The sequence below is a fragment of the Mchenga conophoros genome, linkage group LG10 (genome assembly GCF_057382185.1).
Source record: "Mchenga conophoros isolate Kocher_MC1m ecotype Shallow Benthic linkage group LG10, M_conophoros_male_GT1.1, whole genome shotgun sequence".
Lineage (NCBI taxonomy): Eukaryota > Metazoa > Chordata > Actinopteri > Cichliformes > Cichlidae > Mchenga > Mchenga conophoros.
In genome coordinates this window covers 35529224-35548798 of record NC_140535.1, presented here as the reverse complement: position 1 = coordinate 35548798, position 19575 = coordinate 35529224, and the positions used below count along the sequence as shown (strand labels likewise).

The 19575-nt window shown below is 43.9% G+C and overlaps 2 protein-coding genes across 6 annotated transcripts; both read left to right on the top strand.

Moving 5' to 3' along the window:
* The first annotated feature begins 664 nt into the window (after positions 1-664).
* Positions 665-6955, top strand: LOC146566354 (uncharacterized). Of its 4 annotated transcripts, none has more exons than XR_014894208.1 (8): positions 665-1086; positions 2006-2070; positions 2193-2388; positions 3884-3996; positions 4767-4848; positions 5674-5784; positions 5863-6506; positions 6723-6814. XR_014894208.1 is itself a non-coding variant. In XM_085289982.1 (8 exons), the coding sequence occupies exons 3-8, from the start codon at positions 2197-2199 to the stop codon at positions 6815-6817; spliced, it is 711 nt and encodes a 236-aa protein (XP_085146108.1). In that variant the 5' UTR covers positions 667-1086; positions 2006-2070; positions 2193-2196; the 3' UTR covers positions 6818-6955. The 4 variants fall into 4 exon arrangements, 3 of the variants coding, with proteins under 3 accessions (XP_085146108.1, XP_085146109.1, XP_085146107.1); XM_085289982.1 differs by having other exon boundaries at positions 667-1086; positions 5863-5980; positions 6723-6955; XM_085289983.1 differs by lacking the exon at positions 2006-2070 and having other exon boundaries at positions 667-1086; positions 5863-5980; positions 6723-6955.
* A 3400-nt stretch (positions 6956-10355) lies between these two features.
* On the top strand, positions 10356-18819 carry LOC146566353 (P2Y purinoceptor 3). Of its 2 annotated transcripts, XM_085289976.1 has the most exons (4): positions 10435-10487; positions 10999-11288; positions 14911-15496; positions 16584-18819. In XM_085289976.1, the coding sequence occupies exons 3-4, from the start codon at positions 15054-15056 to the stop codon at positions 17491-17493; spliced, it is 1353 nt and encodes a 450-aa protein (XP_085146102.1). In that variant the 5' UTR covers positions 10435-10487; positions 10999-11288; positions 14911-15053; the 3' UTR covers positions 17494-18819. The 2 variants fall into 2 exon arrangements, with proteins under 2 accessions (XP_085146103.1, XP_085146102.1); XM_085289977.1 differs by lacking the exon at positions 10999-11288 and having other exon boundaries at positions 10356-10487.
* Positions 18820-19575: the final 756 nt, after the last annotated feature.

Here is a 19575-nt window from a genome sequence, read left to right as displayed (position 1 = left end):
AGTTCTCATGACTGAGCTCAGTAACACGGAGCGTCAGGACGGAGCTTCGATGGCAGGAATGTTGTGGTGTTTCCTCTGTTGTTGTGAATTCTTCATCTGCGCTGAGTCGTCATCTCCAAAATATGGTGAAACTGGACACCGGCAACCGTAACCCCTTCACTGCCGCTGTGCAGATGTTTCCCACGAGGAGAGAATCAGCTGGACCTGAACCTGGACCAGAGTCGCACCTGGACCGAGTCCAACACAGACATGAAGTTATTAAAAGATTCCAATATTTTACTGAAAAGCACCCAGAGTGTGTTTCAGCGAATCTCCGTTCAACTCTGATCCACATCCAGCAACAAAGATCATTTCAACATCCCACGGCAACCACGGCAACATCCTCAGTTGGCCAACCTCTGCATGCAGCAACTTCTGCCCCAAAACCAAATATCTAAGCACAACATACACGACTACAGCAACACCTGTAACCAGCCTCAGCAACCACAGTGAGAATGCCTGCATATGCAACTCACAGCAACACCACCAACTAGTACAATTTGCAACTAAGATGGCAAATATTCCAAAACTAAAAGCAACTAAAGCAAAACAAGCTTATGTAATTGGTGCAACTAAGTAGCCATAGTAACAGTAGCTGCAACCTTAACCACACAAGGCAACCATTGACACAACAGTGTACAATTAAACACAGCAACTTCTGCAGCCAAGCTAATCGCAGCAGCAACAAGATGGGGCAACTCCTGCAACTAAAGCAACCACACCGCGCTCCTGACTGCACCTAACAGTCCCCACGCACGCACCCGCACACCGGAGTACTCCAAGTACCGTCCCGTTACCGTTAGCGCTCGTGCCGTCGGTCACTTTAACGATCAGACGAGAGGTTAAATCTGGGAGAGCGGAAGGGGAGGTGGAGGAGGTGCTCCTTCCTCAGACGGAGTTAAAATAGTTTCAGGAAACTTTGAGCTGCTTTACTCGAGGTTCCCGAAAAAACTGTGAAGCTTCGCGGGAGGCGCACACGGAGCACCCGGGGGGCCGCACACGGACGGCGACATGCCGGGGAGAACCGGAGCCGCCTGGATGTGACTGGTAGGTGGGGTGTCCCCGCTGCTCCTAAACAACATGCGGCCAGAGCAGCGCGACAGCAGCGGGACACTGCGGAGCCACAGCCGCCGGGAGGGCTCAGAGAGCAGCAGTCACAACTCTGATCATTCACCTCTACCCGCAACCACATGGGCAGATCATTTACAACCAATAAATCTTCCGTAAACATATTTAAACGTTACCAGATTGTTGAAACTATTCCTTAATTATTGCTCTCTATTGATTGTATTTGGCATGTGTGCAGCTTTACATGATTATTGCTGGGTTATTAATGATATTAATAACTTTAGCTCACACCACTGCTCAGTCCCAGCTCCAGATGTTTATCCTGGGTTTCTACAGTAGCTTAACATGAGTTAAAGTTCAAAATAAGCCCTCTTTATCTTAAACTGGACCTTCAGTTCATCAAACGTACAGAATAGCATTGATGTTAATACTGTATCGATAAATATCTTTGTGTTTTGACTGTATATTGTATTAACAGCCTGTGAAACCTTTAAACAGCAGAAGCTGAGCCAAAGGGCTTCACTGACAGGACCATTCAAATTCCAGCTCTAAAAAATCCCAGTTTCAAACTACTACTACTTCAAACTACTACTTTTGTTGTGGAAAGTTAAATTCGCTGTGATTTAGTGATCATTAAACTATGTCCAGAATTATCAAATATGTTATGACACACTGAGAGGTTGCCACATTATTAGTATTGGTATCGGCAATACTGGCCCAATATTTGCTTAATATCAAATAGATACAAAAATATGCACCGGTGGCACAGCATTTTAGCCCCTCCCTCTTTAAGCCACTTCCATATTATTGGCTGCCACTCATAAACAGAATGCAAATGGGTGGGGCTTTGCTGCCTGAGATAACCATATAAGGTATTTCTCTGTGTGACTTCTTACAGATCCAGGAGTAGAAAAAACTGCAACATGTTAATGAGTGTTGTGGATAAATCGTCTCAGACATTCTGTAGGTTTGAGTTTCCACTTTGGTCTTCAGAGTTTTAAAATGAAAACAACGCTGTTTGTTGCTTTCTGTGTTTACACATGTTATTGTTTACTTTTTGTTGATCTTGCTTTGGTTCATTCAAGGAGGATGGAGGGAGAGAAAGAGACGTCTGAGGAGAAGGAGGAGGAAGAGGAGGGGGAGGAGAAGGAGCTTCATCAGGATCACCCCATGGAGGCATCCTCTCTGGACCAGGACCTTCCCATCATGCACTGGGAGGAACTGAGCCAGCGGATAGCTGAGCTGGAGAAACAGGAGCAGGAGCGGAGGGAAAGGTCAAAGGTTAGCTATAGATAATGTTCAGAGTTTGAGGCTCTGTTTCTCAGTCAGTGGGAAAGACTACATTTCCCATGATGCACTTCGCTGGACAAAGAAGGAAAAATCAAGCACCAAAACCTGCAGTTCATCTAATGTCCACGAGAGATTCCAGCAGTTAGTTCGAATTTTAAAGTAAAAACAAAAACAAGCAAAAACAAGGCGGTTTTTGGTGCATCGCCTTCTTAGCGACCACCTAGCAGCAGCCAGCCACCTTCAGCAGCCACTGGGCAACAGGTTGGGCAGCACACACAATCCGTAGCCAGCTGTGGTTTCCATAGTTTCAGGCTGTAACCTGGAACTAAGCGTTAGAGCCTGAGAGCAAAATCTGCAGGAATACGAGCAGAATTAAACCAGCAGAGCTGAGCGCAGGAAACTGCCCATCTGTAAACATTGCCGGTTGAAAGAGAAGCTTCACTTCAAATTTTTAGTTTGCTGCTGTTCAGTTGCATTGTGGGAAATGTAGTGTCCAGCATGGTTTGCCCCCCCCTCTGCTCTTTACTTCAGGTCTCTGAGGAGCTTGTTCCTGATAGTCTTTGCCGTTTCCCCTGTTTTTTAATTCGATCCTGAACAGGATGAGATCGTGTTTGTTGTGTCTGAAGAGCCGCTGCCGTAATCCACACCGAGCTAAAACAAGGAGGAGGAGGTGGTTCAACGACCTGGTGTCACAGCTGCATGTTTATACGTTCTCTGGTGACACGACGATCACTCAGAACTTCCCAACATCAGTTTCCTGTTTGCTCTGGGCGACAGCCTCTTATCTGTGCTGCTTTTTGGGCTAATACCCATCACACTTTAGTTTTTACTACATTTCCTGTGATTGGTGAGAATCTGCTGCTGCTGGAGTACTTTTTTCTTTCACCCTTGCTTTGCTGCACAGAAAAATCTGAAACCAGTCTGAGTGGTTTGTTGTCAACATAAACTGTATATAAAAGATGGATGTGACCACTGTGGCGTCACTCACTAAGTTTTGAAAGGCCAACGTTAGTTCATGGTTGGTTTTTAAAGCCAGTAGGAACCATATTTGTAGTTTCATAACAATTTAACATTATTTCACACCTGCAGTTAAACACAGCAACGTCTTCTAATAAACCAACCCCTGCAACCAGCAACACAAAATAGTCTCAGCTTCAGCAACTAAACCAACTGCTGCAACTAGAGCAACAGTGCTACACTAAGTTTTTGTGCAACTGAACCAACAAAACCAGTGCAAAGCCAGCAATGCCTGCAACTAAATGTCAACTTCTGTAACTAAACCAGAATACTGAAACTAAGGCAACCAAACACAGCAACCAATAAGACTAAACCTTCCGGTCCAAGTCCTGGATGCACCTTTAGAGCATCTAGTGGTCATCGGGGGAACTGCAACTTTTGATGCTTCATTTTTCAGTCCTGGATGTTGATGGTTAGTCGTCAGGTGATCGGTGGAGAATTATCCTCAGGTTATGTTGTCTTCCTGCAGAGAGGGGCGGGGCTGAGGACGGAGGGAAATCCAGATGGAGTGTGGAGCAACGTCTGGGGGGAAGAGGAGGAGGAAGACTTCAGGAGGTGTCGAGTGGCAGTTGTTACATCACGGTAATGAAGCGTCGTGGATAATCTCTGTTTTTTGTTGAGTTCGTGTTTGTTGGTTTGAATCTGTCAAAGTGTTGCCCAGTGATGACGGTGACCTCGCAGGCCAGCTCGCTCCTACACCGGTGCTCCATCATGCAGGATGGAGGAAGCAACACTTGCTGGTTAGCGAGGTCCCACCGTGAAGCCTCCAGATGCATTTTCATCATCTTTGCAAGAAATTAGCGATGTTTTTGTTTCCAGCATCAAATCGATGCATACGGTCGGATAATTCTTCCAAACTCTGATAATCCGATGACTCAGCAGAACGTTTTCAAATCACGGTAAATTCCAGCTAAAGTTACCGTCCGGTAACGTGTGGCGTCGCATAAATGATTGTGGTGAGGCAGATGCTGGCGTCAGCCCGTTGCAGGGATATGGTCTTCCTCACAAAGAGGTGAGAAGTTAGTAGCCAGCTCGACTGTAAGGGCTACGGGCTGTACTCACTCTGGGGTCTCTCTTCCTACCACGATAGTAGAATGACACCCCCTAGTGGTGCTGTGCTGTAATAACAGTTGTTACAGACTGACTGCAACATGTTGGCAGTCTGAAGTTATAAGTTTGGTCACCTGGCAACCACTGAGTTTCCGTAGTCACGGGGAGGTTGCCGTCCTGTTTTTATTCGAGCGTGGCCGTGCCGTTACCGTCTGTGGATTCGGCCATGAGATGCAGCTAGCTGATGACCGTTTCTTCCCCTCTCATTTGTGAAGAAAATAAAGCATTTTATTTGTTTACAGATTTCACAACCACAGAAACCTGCAGCTGTGCTTCATCAACAACAGCGACAGTGAAGAGGAGGAGGAGGGGGCCAATAAAAAGGTGCTTCCTGCTCTGCTTGCTGCAGCGAGTTTCAGGACACAGATCAGGGACAGATTTTACTGCAAATGCAACAAACTGATTCAGAATCTAAGCTTCAGAAGTTTCATGTAGTGAAAGGAGAGTTTGTCTGTTCGTGAAACCTTCCAGTGTTGCTGTTTGTAATCACTGAACATTTTAAGCTTTTGGGATCTGTGAACCTCTAGCAGAGTGGCAGCAAAGCTGGGTGTGGACACAGCTTTTCTCAAAGGATATTTAGACACTGCTAAACATTTGAGAGCAGCAGCCGAGCCAGTGTTACTGCCAGAGATCTGCAGGAGAGTCCAGCCAGAGCAGGAGAACATCAGTTCATCACCAGGCAACAATAAAAATAAAGAACAGCTCGATCACGCGGAAAAATGGGGTCAACCCTTAGAGTTTTCGGAGTCCATTGTACAGAGAGATCAAATTTTAAAAAGAAGCTGAAACACTGATTGGAAGTCACTGAGGGTTAAACGATTAGTTCTCTGGGCTCCATGTGGGAATCCTTTCCTTCGTCTCTGAGTCATTATCAGGCACTAACTCGTGTTCTCACTCGTCACTGTCTGAACACATCGCTGCACAAGGAGTGTAACTCTAACTGTTATTAAAGCTACTTTTTGTGATTATCTGCTGCAGAACGTAACGGCAGCTGTCACCAGCAGGGGGCAGCGTTTCTCCAGCGAGTCTTGTTGCTGTTTTTCTGAACCCAGGCTCGCCTTTACCTCACCACTTCCTAATGCTCAGGTTAAAACACAGTCACAAACAGGTGCTATCCACAGTCTGACCTCTGACCTCTGACCCTGTCAGGTCACAAAGGGAACAGGGCACAATGGTTGCCATGCCGCTGGGTTGAAACAGGAAGTGGCCACGGCTCTGAGGACGTTGAGAGACAAGTTGCTGGCCGAACAGAAGGAGGAGGTGAGTCCGAGCCCGAGCCCGACCAGCAGATCGATGACCTGAAGCTCATCTGTGTGTGTGTGTGTGTGTTTGCTGCAGCGGCTGGCTGGCAGCAGCTGCGTGGCCCAGCGGAAACATCTGGAGCGCTGGGAGCTGCAGGAACGCTCGCTGCAGCAGCTCGGCAGCTTGAGGGCGTCGCTGGAACGAGACGTTCACGGTACGCAGAGCTTTAACGGAAACACAACGGTGCTGCTCACAGCCTCACATCTGGGTTTCATTTAGAGTCAATCTTTATTTCACAACTTTGTCTCTGTTAGGTTTACGTCCAACAGATTTGTTCTTGAAAATAAAGAAACAAATTTATATATTTGTGTTAATTATATATTTGTCAGTGCGCCCCAGGGTGGCTGTGGCTACAATGTAGCTGCCATCACCAGTGTGTGAATGGGTGGATGACTGGATGTAGTTTAAAAGCGCTTTGGGGTCCTTAGGGACTAGTAAAGCGCTTTACAAATACAGGCCATTTACCATTTGCAGGAAAAGCCAGGCTGGTTTTCTAAGTAATGACATTCCTCATTAGCCTCATAGTGAATCTTTTACTCTGTCGTGAAGACTTTAAAACTTTGAATAGAAAAGATGTGAAGCTAATCGCAGCTGTCAGTAATCTTTCCACAGCCCTGAGACTTTACTTCCTGTAGAGCCTGTAGACTGAAGGCTGTTTTGTGCTGCAGTGAAGGAAACAGGTGCGTTTCATTTATGACACAAAAATCAGAGCTGTTCTGTGAAAAGGGGAGCGTTTGATCACAGTTGTCTGGTTTTAATAATCAGACCTGATTGATCTCTCAGCCTCACCTTGTTGTGGCCTCTATCTGACTCTACCGGGCTCAGAAATTTCTTCCACTTTGTTCTGGGGACAAACGCCTCGTGTTAGCCCACACTCTGCTTTGCTTGTTTTCCAGCTCTGAGCTCCGAGCTGGTGGCCCACCTCCTGGTACGAGACCAGCTGAGGACGAAGCAGGACGCCATGCTGCTGGACGTCCAGGACCTGACCTAACGCCAGAACGGCACGGCGGACACCTCGCACAGTCTCTGCCCAGTGCTCCTTCTTTCAGCCTCTCTGGGACCAGGCTGACTGCTCGGGCGTGTCAGCCCCTCAGCTGTTTACTGCGTCAGCGACAACCTGCCGGTTCATCTAAACTGACCAATCAGCACCATCCAGAGAAACGACGATGACATGATCCTGGAGGACTCACGTCGGTATTCACAGAAAGGAATAATGTTCATAACTGAGCTCAGATGTTGGAGGGTTTTTTGGTGAAGTCAGATTCATTCATCGGGACGGCCAATCAGCTGCTGGCTTGTGACAGTTTAAACCGAAGTCTCAGTCGTTGTTCTGACTCCTGACAATCGGGCTTGTTATGTTTCTGTTGTTAGAGCAGCTCGTTCATCTCACAGCAGCTCCGTATGTGACGCCCCGAGTTCATCCTCAGCCTCAAACAATCCTTGGAGCTCATGTTCCTTTAAGGCCCGCCTCTCTATAAGCACACTCTCTTCTGATTGGTCATCTATTAAGTCCCTTGTACGGAAACCTCAGATAATCTTCTTCATGTTTTTCAGCAGGTGACATGTTCATGCAGCATTTTCTCAGCATGTTTCCAGGATCACTAAATCGTTCTGCTCCAAAACTGCATGACAGGGGTCTTCATCTGCACCACAGATTTACAGGCTCGGCCTCTGAAAATGAAACTGACATTTTGGGAAAGGTTAGTATATTTTGCTGTGACGTTTGGAGAAAGCTGGAGCTTTTCAAATCTTTTTTGATACCTGTGCTCCTCTAAATGCTCATTTTAAGCCACCGTGGTAGCACGGTGTTATTATCCTCACTCTGTCCTACAAGAGGATTTTTGTGGAGACTTTATGTTCCTCAGAGGATCCATTGTCTTCGTCAAACAGCCTGTAACCGTGTTTTTGCCTTGAGACACAGGTCTTAAAGCTACAGGATGAAATTTGGGAGACATAATCATGGTCAGCAGACCAAAAACAATGACTTTGATAAACCCACGAGTCAAACGTTTGTGGTGAGCGACCCCCTGGAAACCTGCGGTTGCTATCAGTACATGTATATTCCCACCAAGTGGTGATTGGTTGCTGGTTATCACTGGGTGAAAATGGGTTGCAAAGGGAGCGCTGCACCCAAAAACCTCCCTGTGATTGATTTGGTTGCCACGTTTGTGTTGAAGACAACATGTCTGCAAACATTCACACTGAGCCAAGCGGTCGGGAAAGGCAAACAGGAAACTCCTTCAAAGTAAAAGTTGTACCTTACTACTGAAAACAACACATTTCAAAAGGTGCAACTTTTACTGTGGAGGTTTCAGGTTTGTGTTGCACTTTCCTGTTTGCTTTACCACTCGGCTTGTTGGTCGAGTGTTTACAGGAAGAGAAGTCACATCACAGCTGGGAGCGACAGCCTGCCAAACCAACCACAAAGAGGCTTGTCGGTGTCTTCCTCTGAGCTCATCTACCAACCTCCAGCAACCTCACAGTTGGTTAAAACACATTTTTCTGTAGCACCTGGTGGTTGGTAGGTGGTTGCCAACCGGTCTCTAGACCTGTCCAACTTTGGACCTTAGACAACGAATGTTACTCAGTTCATTTAGAAGATGCATTTTGGTAAAACGGTGTTACTTTACACCGTGCTGAAAGCTCAGTGACTCATCGGTTCAAACATCCTCATCGAAGTCAAATTGGTCAACTTTCTGACTCCTAACATTACGTTCAGATTTGGGAGTTTGGTGATCAAATTTCATCTAAAAAAAATCCCATTTTCACATATTTTCGCTGTGTTCTCTGAGTTGCGGCGAGACTAATTAGACATAATCAACAAAAGGGATCTAACTTATCTTATTTAAGTTTTATTGTGTTACTTACTGAACCACTTTTACCTGTTACTATAAAAAGGGAACAGCACACAGATATAAGCACGTGGAATTAAAGAGCTTACATGATATCTTGATTATTGGACATTATACTTAGTTTTTGTTTTGTTTTTTAATTAAAGGGGAATTTCACCCAAACTTGATGTCATCATCACATTAAAGCAGAAAATAAATAACTGAAACAACTTCAGACTAACAAAGTTGCGTTTCTGTCACAGTGGTGAAATTCCTCTTTAACTGATGCTAAACTCTTCAGGTACCGTCTGTGATCGCGCTATCGTTGTTTACTTTAAATGTAAGGGAAGAATCCACTGAATATAACCAACTATGTGCCATGATTGCTGCCTTACTTTCATTTTCTTCTTAAAACTAAATGTTTTGCATCTCATCCATCATGTGCTTTAAATAACTCCCTGAATCTGTTTTCATGAGCACAGTAGTCATTGAAACAGTAGTCGAGGATATTTAGCATTGTGCTCTCGTGCCTGTGATAAGAAGCTGAATGTCATTTACATTGAAAGCGATGTACTGTAATGAGAAATGTGCTTTAAAGTATATAAAGTCACACTGAAATGTGCTGTTTTGAGGTTGTGGAAGGTTATGACACTGATACAAGGCTGGTAATCATTTCACCGTGACTTTAAGAATATTTGGAGAAGTATTTTAAAATGTAAATAAAATTAACTACAAATATATTTGTATATGTAAACATTAATTCTGAAATATATTTTTAAAAGCAAAACTTAATGATGTCATATTACTGTGCTTTGCTGTAGTTCTTCATATATGTGCATTTCTATGCAGATGATACCCAGGTTTATCTGCAAAGACACAAAAATCACTTCTTTTATTAATTTTAATGCCTTCGAGCAGGAGTGGGCACCTCCAGGCCTCGAGGGCCGGTGTCCTGCAGGTTTTAGATCTCACCCTGGCTCAACACACCTGAATCACATGATTAGTTCATTACCAGCCATTGAAATCGGCTGCGATGGATCAAGGACACATCCTGGAGTTCCACCCCTGTTTTAGACACATAAACACCTGCAGGATAAATTAGGTGTTTTATCTTCAGGCTATTGTATGCAGCCCTAAACATCTTGGTTCTTATCACTTCTATTATTCATAGAGTTTATAGTTAGGTTGGATCAGGTAATGTAAAAAAAAATAATCAGAAAAATCATTATTATGATTATTATTTTTGTTCTGGGATTTGCAGGTCATAATAATCCTGGCTCCACTTCTTCCCAAAAAATGAATCAAAGACTTGGTGGTTATGGGAGCAGACAGCTTGTATTGTCAGATCCTGGATCAGTGCATCGGTTGTTTGATGTGGAGCTGCTGTTTCGAGCTCCAGCCCACACTTCTTCAGTCTGAGATGACTATATTAGAAGTATTTCCTTACTATGACATCACAGAGATCTGGGAGAAGAAAAAACTGAGATAAACTGTCATACACTGAGCTCGGTGTTAGAAACTTTGGCCGTGTTTAACAGGAGGAGGGGATGTGACAAGAATGAGGAGACCGCGGCTGTTTGAACACTGATCCCGCTGCCGTGTTTGATCACACTCAACACAGCTGATAGTGTTTGGTCTGCCCCTCAGCTCTCTGTTTATTTAGTATTTACTGTATGAATCAGAGCTGATGGTGGTGATGATGGAGAGAAGAGAGCGGACGGGTTGGAGGAGGAGGGGCTGATCCATTCACTTTTCTCTCTAATTAAAGCCTCAGATAACTGGAGGCAGAGCGAGGAGCTGAAAGCTTCAGGATCTCCTCCGGATGAGAAGGTGAGTGATCCTGTTTCCACACGAGAAGCTTTTTAAAGTCCACTCTGATCAAATTATTTTTAATTCCTTTGAACGTGTAGACTCTGAGGATTTATGAACATAAACCTTTGACTTTCTGGCTGCTTGTAGAAGACGAGGAGCTCATTAGTTGAAATGTGTGACTGATTTTATCTCGGGTCGTGTGGAGGACAGTTCATCACAATTACAGGAGAGTTGGCGTCGAGCTAATTTGTATATCCAGCATCCAAATACTTCATTCAATCAGCAATAAAAAGTAAAGACATTAAAACATCCTAATAAATTCAACAAATATTGGGTGGCATCAACATTTAAACTTGAGACATTAAAATATTTTATGTCTACTCTGAATTATTCAAACCTCGGCTGCTCGTGTAAAATCATTGGCGCTGTGAGCACCTCCTCCTCCTCTTCCTCCTCGCCCGCTGCAGTCCCTGTATTGGGTTTCATTCCTGCAGCTGTGGCTGAATGAACGCTGATCAATTATTTACAGAGAAGCTGAAGGTCAGGAGAGAGACCCAGAGAGACCCTTTGGGCCCGAAACAGAAACTTCTTAACCACAAGTCTACCAAGAAAAGCCGGAGGTGGAAGCTTAAAGGACGACAGGCTCCGATCCACTGATGCTCGGAAGATGAAGTACTAGAAACAGAATCAATTTCAGGCCAGACTCGCTTCAAATCTTTCAAACGCACCCTTAAATTTCTGTGGACCAGGAATGTCTTCATGGAAATCAGGCACCAGCTGACAGCTGCTGTCAGCTTCTGTCAGTTAATACCATCACAGGTGAGTCCACAAACATACAGACTGGATTTAATCCTCTGCTTGCCTCCAGATGAGATGGTGTGTTTGCTCACTTAGTAATGAATGATTGCTATAACTGATCATAATGAGAGTGATAAATTATAAAGCAACTTACATTTCCTTCTTTTAATTATAAAGAAGAATAAAAAAAACAATATAACCCCAACAAACGTTGTGTAAATAACAAACAAATGCAATGATTTGCAAAGCTGGTAAACCCATATTTTACTCACAACAGAACAAAGAAAACATAAAAAGTTTAAACTGAGACTGTTTCATGAAAGATGTAATGGCAGCAACACATCTGTAAAAAGTTGGAACAGACTCGTGTTTCCACTGTGCATCAGTCTGTAAACGTTTGAGAGCTAACAGCAGCTGCTGGGCTCACAGAGGAACGCTGTCCTGTTCTGGTTTGATGGAGGTTTCTAGCTGCTCAGCAGTCCTGGCTGCATGCATAGATTGTGCATGCAGCATATGAATGCATAGATTAGTGTGTAATTGTGTATTCTGAAAAAGTAGCCAACATGGAGATTGCTGTTCTATCCGTTCATGCTTTAAAATATGTGGCTAAACACTGCCAGTGTTTAGCAGCTAACAAAGGTCAGTGGAATCTAACAGAGGCTAACAGCAGCTAATGGAGGCTAACAGCAGCACACTGATAAAAAAAAGTTAAGGATGTTCTCTACAATTCACCTCGGTATTATTGTCATTGTACAGAAGGGAGCTTTACTGTCTTTACGGCTCTTATCAGGCTGCTTTCACAACTTTTACAGCCTCTTCCAGGGTAATTAGATTTGGCCATATACTGAGAGGTGAGGTAAACAGCAGACTGACAGCCCACACTTACTACAGACGAACAGCTGTTTGCCCTACTGTGGCCACCATACCTAAGATTATGCCCTTGAGTTGCCCTTGCCCACAGAGATTTCGCACAAGTCGCATAAGTCAGAGTAATACAAACATTAGATGGTTACCTAGGCAACCAGAGCATGTCCTATGAATGCCCAGCGTGATAGTGTAACCACCCATCAGCAAATCAAATCACTTCCTCTGTGGATGATCCATAATTAAAGGATGAGAGTAGAACTTCATGCAGCAATAACTTCAAGGTAGCCCAGCCCAAAACTTGCCCTGGCTTCTGTGACTCTAATGGGACAATGGTAAAGATCTAAAGGTAACTGAGACCATGAATTCATCAGAGTGGTGTACAGTGGACTCATTTGCTTCTCCTTCTCCTTATAATTATGTCAGCTGGTGTAGCAAAATAAATATCAGATCAATACAGTAAAAATATTTGCATTATACACTCAGACTAATTTTTAAAAGCAGACTGATCACCAAAATCATTTATTTTCTGGGGATCATGAATGCTCTTTTAAATTTCATGATAACCCATCTGATAGGTCCTGTTTGGAATAAAGGGCCAGATTTACTAAGTGAGGCAAAAATAGGAGCACTTGGTTTTACAGATGATTTACAAAAGTTGCTTTTTCTAAACACAGTTAAAGTTGTTTTCAGCATGACATGCCCAATCTGCCAAAACCTGCATGATTTGGTTTGTTAAAAGGAATCAGAAAAGTACATAAGTAAAGGTCACAGACGCTCTCATATTGACCACAATAATGAAAATAAGGAGAAGCAGCGAAAAGAAAAACTTTCTGCACCTGAACTGGAGGTCCTAGTTGACCGAAACAACATGTTTAATGAAAATCTGAGCGTTCAGTCTGGCTGTCAGAGAGCTATTCTTTTTTAGAAAGGGTGAATGCAGTGCAGCTCCACTGAAGACGTTAAGAAAGGTGGAATGATTGAGGCGACTCACAAGACCAAAAACTGTGTACAACAAGGTGTCAGCAGAGGAGACGGTTGTAGGTCCTGTGGGTGAAGTACCAAAACAGTCAACACTCATTGGTTCAGATCTGAACAGGTAACAGGAGTTACCTGTTACAGAGTGTTGAGCTCGAAGCGTTTTCTTCTTCTTCGGCCATGTTCTCTCAATAATGCGCACACTTGGTTTGTTGCTTACTTTTCCCTTTTTCTTTAATGACAGCAACACCGGAGGGAAAAAACATACATTCATTTTTGCAGTTCGCGCTTCAAAACATCAGGAACAGGAAGTGAAGTCACCTATAATCACCAAAATAAAATCATTTCCAAAATAAGATGACAATCAGAAAACGTCTTTTACAAAATAAGATAAATTAATATATTTACTTATGAGAACACAAATCTAACATGCAGCATCTGGTTTAGCAAAAATCGGTGGCTCAACAAGCCACACGTGAAATACTGTGGACTCACCTGAAGACCAACCATCTCCGTACTTTCTAACCTGCAGGTTTTTAAAATGTTTGTTATTCTGGAAAATGAAGACTTTGTGAACAGACCCTGGATGCTTTGCTACAGTGTTGTAATAATGTACATAATGTTTACGGATTTGGAGACTATTTGCACATAAACTGAGTGTGTGTGCTTCTTATTACACAACCCACACTCAGTTTCACATGGGACAATTAAAAATACATGTGTTCTGTCAATTACTCCAAAGATGGGAATCCTGCTGAACCGGCTAAAGGGCGTGCCCAGAAAGACACATACTCTGAACTCTTCTCGTCAGTCACATCGAGACCAGGCCATATTTGAGACCAGGCAAATGGAAACAAAGGCAGTCTTTAATCTCTGCAATGCCTCCACACAGCAATAACTGCCATCACATCAAGCTTTTTTCCGGCATTGAATATCCCTGCAAATAGCAATAAAACAGGTGTTGTGAAAGTTAGTAAATCCAACTGTGTGCTTGATTGAAGTATTCTTCTCTCTATAGTTTTGATCTTGACAAAGGAAGTCCCAGAAATCCATATCTAACAGAGTCAGTTGCAAAATTCCCAGAGTTCCCACCTCTAACACAGAATGTCGTCAATCTCAGCAAAACCACGTTTGTGCTGGTGCAACACACTAAACATCTTCATATGTTAGCTTGTAATCAAGTCACTTCTATTTTGACCTCACACTTCTTCTTTTATAAGATTTATATTTGATCATTTTAAACAGTTAAAAATTCCGAAACACAAACTTGACCCTAAGATGTGCACTGACACTCTGATCGCTGTTCAGAGGTTAGAGAACAATCTGCACGTGGAACCATTAATAGCTCAACTAATAAACATGGAATATACTCTAAAAATAACACCCTGTGCTTCAGCTGTTTCCTCTCAGAGACTTTGTGTTTTTACACGAAGCCACTATAATGTGCAGTATATAAATTCAAAGTAGAGCTCACAGCTGAGTTTCTACCCTACTGTATACTGACTTTAATCATACATATACATGACTCAGCCATTTGAGCAGCTGTGCACGGGGCGTCTTGACCCGCACTTCTTCAGTTATTGTGACACGGGCTTTAAAAAAACCTGACCCCAACATAGAACAGACCACCAGCCTGCTGTACGAACGGTCTGGAAAGTTTCATTAATGATTGAGGGGCTAATTGAGCGAGACAGAGTCTTCATCAGCATAACGTTGGTGGTACATTCTGAACAACCTTTCCCGAGAATAATGAGGCAATAAGGCTGTGTTTTCTTTGCTCTCTTTCCCTCTCTTGTCACAGAGACATGGATCAGTCAACATTGAGCCGAGACCGAGGATGGATAGATGGCTAGATAGATAGCACCTGAAGAGGAAGGAGCTGAGATGATGCCAGACAAGCCTGAACTAATCCTCTTCTGCCACAAATAGCCTCAGCGGTTCATCATGGGGTTGAGTCAAACCTCAAGCATCACCCCAGACATCAGCTTGCTGGCGGCAGTTGTGGCGAGCAACCATCTCAACACGTCAGGCACCTCGCACACCTCGACACTCCCTCTGCCTTCATGCAGTATCGATGAATCCTACAAATATGTCTTCCTACCCGTCTGCTACTCGCTGACCTTCCTTTTCAGCCTTACCCTCAACTCAGTGGTGCTCCTGCGCTCCTGCTGCCATCATGGACGTCGTTGGAACACTTCCCTGATCTATATGGTGAACTTGGCCACCACTGACCTGATGTACGGCCTGTCTCTGCCCTTCCTGGTGGCAAGCTATGTGCTGAGGGACTGCTGGGTGTTTGGGGACTTCATGTGCCGCCTCGTACGCTTCCTGTTCTACTTCAATCTCTACTGCTCCATCTTCTTCCTTACCTGCATCTCTGTGCACAGGTAGGACAGCCTAGAAACAGTGCAGCAAAGTGAAAATGTAAAAGTTTATCTTCCGCATAAATGTTGTCTAAACTTTAACCAAAATACCAGAAAATCTGCACAATAAATACAAATAAATGAAGGTTTTGTGAATATTTGGATTTAATGTAAGACTTTGTGAGTTTAATTTAAGTTTCCTGTCACGACCAACTCTCAGAGTTTACCAAGAGTTGGTTGTGGCAGATTTTCAGTTGGTGCCATTAAAGCTCAAGTTAAAGTCGGCTTGATGGCATCTTGCTGCTTTTTGTTGTTTATCAAATTGTTTTGTAATCGTTGTTATTATGAGACTGGTTTAGTAACTCAGATATCCAGCTCCTCCCCCTTTGTTTCCAGCTCATGACCAGAAGCACACTTTCACCGACACTACAAACAAATAATTACTGCTCATATTATTTCCTGGTAATGTTAATTTTTGATGGATTTCTCATCTTTGCTATTTGAACTTTGACTGGCTAACAGGAAATTAGCAAGCTATCAGATTCTTCTGATCTTTGAGCCCATCGGAAGTTGATCAGATGTTTGCAACAGGTGAGCTGATGGGTTTGACCTCAAAGCTTGTGATCAAAATAAACTGCCGACCTAACCAAAAGCCATTCTGTTAAAGAGCCACATAATTGTTCAGTAGGTTTGAATGGGTAAGCTTCAGCTGATAATTCGACCCCTGATAATCTGAACCTGACATCGTTGTCATCAGTCCATACTAAATAAAGGCTAGTTCTCATTTGCTCCATTAGCTCACTACCTCTAAGGTAGGTGTGGTTTATCTGTTAGTTTGTTAGCGGGATCACCTGATATGTTGCAGTCAGATTTGCATAAAAATACTATTTATGTGAAAGGTTGGCTTATACGTTAGTAATCAGGTGCTGAACTGAGATGAGAAGCTGTTTCCTTTCAGATCAACTCTTCTATGGATTTTTGACTTTCTGAGTTTTCTGTTATTTCTGTTTGACACATGGCTGAAAACAGTTTACATGAACCTCAGTGTAAATGCTGAATAAGCAGAGGTTAAACTGATGGACTGAACTGACCACTAGTCGTCTCTCCACAGGTATCTGGGGATCTGTCATCCAATGAGGACCATCACACTGGAAAGTAAGCGGGTGGTGAAGGGGATCTGCGCATTAGTTTGGGTGGTGGTCTTCATTCTCACCTGCCCCATCTTCAGGTTCGCCCAGACCGGATACGTTAGGCGCAGAGCTGGTGAGGCTGTTGAGCCTGGAGAAGGGAGCGATTATGGGAACAGAACTGGAGACCAGGTCGGCGAGGAGTACATAAACTGCTGGGATGATGCCATAGATAAGGAGTTTGCAGACTACGTCCCATATGGCATTGTTCTCCACCTTCTAGGTTTCTTTGTGCCCTTTGTCATCATTGCCTGGTGCTACTCCCACGTGGTCCGGACAATATTTCAGACCCTGCGCTCTCCTCCCAGTTCAATAGAGGGTGGCGAGGATGGACCAGTGGGTGACGGGTCTGTGGAAGGAGTTCGAGGGCGCGAGAGAACCTCCGTCTCTATTTCTGGCTCACAGTACTCACACTACATCCGCCGGCGGCGGAAATCCATTAAAACCATTGTCACTATCACACTGCTGTTTGCACTCTGCTTCCTACCCTTCCATGTGACTCGCACGCTCTTCCTGCTCCTGCGGCGGGGACAGCTTGGCGGCTGCAATGCCATGAAGACCGTCTCCATCTGCTACAAGGTCACCAGACCTTTGGCCTCCTGCAACGCATGGCTCAATGCTCTGCTCTACTTCCTCACGGGCGATAAAGGTGGCCCCAGCTGCTGGCCAGCCGAACGCACCATCCATCGAGACCGCCGGAACGGCTCCCTCTGGTGGCCGCTGAAGATCCTCAAACGAGATGGAGTGGGAGAAGACGATCACGAGGTGGCCGAGAGGGTTGAAAGGGAGGTGCACATAGAGAACGAGTCCAAGTCCTCCAGAGTTATCTTCTAGGATGCCATAGATCCTCAGTGGGTTACAGGCCATGTGGGATTGCTGTTTTTGATTTGAGGATGTCTACAGACTCCTCAATGCACCACACATGGCATCGGTAATTTCTTAAGAAGAAGCATTTCCAACTTGTTAAAGCATACGAAAAAACTGCAGCGATACCTGGCCAGACGTTGTTACCAGTCAGTCTGAACACTGGAATTGTTTGTAAAAATGAAAACAGTGACAAACTGATGGAGGAGATGGTGTCTATTTCAAATATTCTGTAACTGAATTGTAAACAAATTGTTAAGTCCCAACAACAGAAACTCTGATATATTTATTCTTAATTTAGTGATTTGAGCTCCTGATGATTTCATGACCAGCAGCAAAGTGAGCTTGGTTCCTCCCCACTGTTGCCAAGTGGTGCTTATATGGGATGATCTGATTGTTGAGGTCCTTTCTTTAAAATAGTAGGCTATTTACCTTAAGTGCATTAAGAGGAGCTTTTCCATGTTGATTTGCCCGTTGATACTCTCAGTATGGATGATTCTGAAATGATTAGCTACCTGCATTAATCTGTTTTTATTTATTGTATTTATTTCTTTGACTCGCAGGCAGCCGCTCTCGAGCCCTGTAGTGGCTTTCACAAAGCAGAAACATTTCACTTCACACAGGAGGGAGGGACAATTTTTTGCTTTTAACGAATAAATCAAGAATTTCAACAATTCACAGCTGTATCGTCAAAGCTTGAAGGGAGGGCGGCTCGCGCCTTTCTCCTTCCGCCTTCCTTCGACAGTCCAAACACATGTGTGCCTGGCTGTCTCATTGTGCTACACCTGCCCAGGTGCATGTCACCTTTGACAGCTGGGATAGGGTTGTGACCACAGCGGCGCTGCTTTGGATAAGTAGAAAAAAACAGATGGATGGGTTTGCAATGTTGAAAATACATATGAATCCTTTTTTATGTACTTTAATCTCTCAGAAAAAAGGCAGAGAAGAAAAATATTTGTACATGAATCCAGTGAAGGCCAAATTTGATTAAAGCTGCATGTTAAATATCTGTGAAATATGTTGAATTTTAAACAATAAGCATACAGATCACAAGGACACGGAGTCCTGACCAATCAGTAGAAACTGCTGTGTCCGTTTTAGTCAGTTTAGAAACACACTGTGTTTTCAGCACTGAGTTATTAACATTTTAAAGTGACCATTATGATTTTATGCTGCGACTTTTGCACCTGCTGACTGCAGCCGTGCCGGCCCGGCTGTTTGGATGGATCTCCTTCAGAGGCACGGCTGCAGCTTCCTGTCATGTTGTTGTCCAGCCTGGGTCACTCTGTGATATCACACCTCATTTCTTTGATGTGTTTGTGGGACTTTGTCTGGATTAAAGTGGGTTGTTGAACTCAGCTCTCTGTGCGGCCTTGTTTGTGGATCTGTCTTTGCTCAGAAATGTTTAATCAGCTTTTTCAGAGACAAATCAGCCGGGCTTCTGCTGACATCATACAATAACTAATACTAAGCAGCCTTCATGTCATCACTGTTATTTATTACACAGTTTTAGATTCTGGGTGAAACTTTCATACAAAGTCCAGCTGAAGCTGACAGGATACTAAACTGGTGGCTGAGTGGTGTCACTGCACAGGAACACGTCTCCAAAACATCCCAGACATAATCAAGCAATTGTGTTTTCACTGTTAAACAAATGTTAACCTCAAACTATCATCAGAGAAACAAAGGTTAAATCAGAGGCAGCGGTTTCCCTCTCTGTGTTCATCTTTCACTCATGTTCCAAACGTGCTGCAAATACATCTTCACATCACCAAAATCAGAAGAAAGTGGGAAAAACTCACATCTGACGTTATTTTTTGTACACAGATTAAATAGCACCAGAAATCTTTGGCACAACTTCACCTACTTCTAAGGTGCATGCATGAGAAACTAACACCACACAGGTGTCCAACTCCAGGCCTCGAGGGCCGGTGTCCTGCAGGGTTCAGATGTGTCCTTGATCCAACACAGCTGATCTAAATGGCTAAATTACCTCCTCAACATGTCTTTAAGTTCTCCAGAGGCCTGGGAGCTTGAGGGTCCTGCAGTATC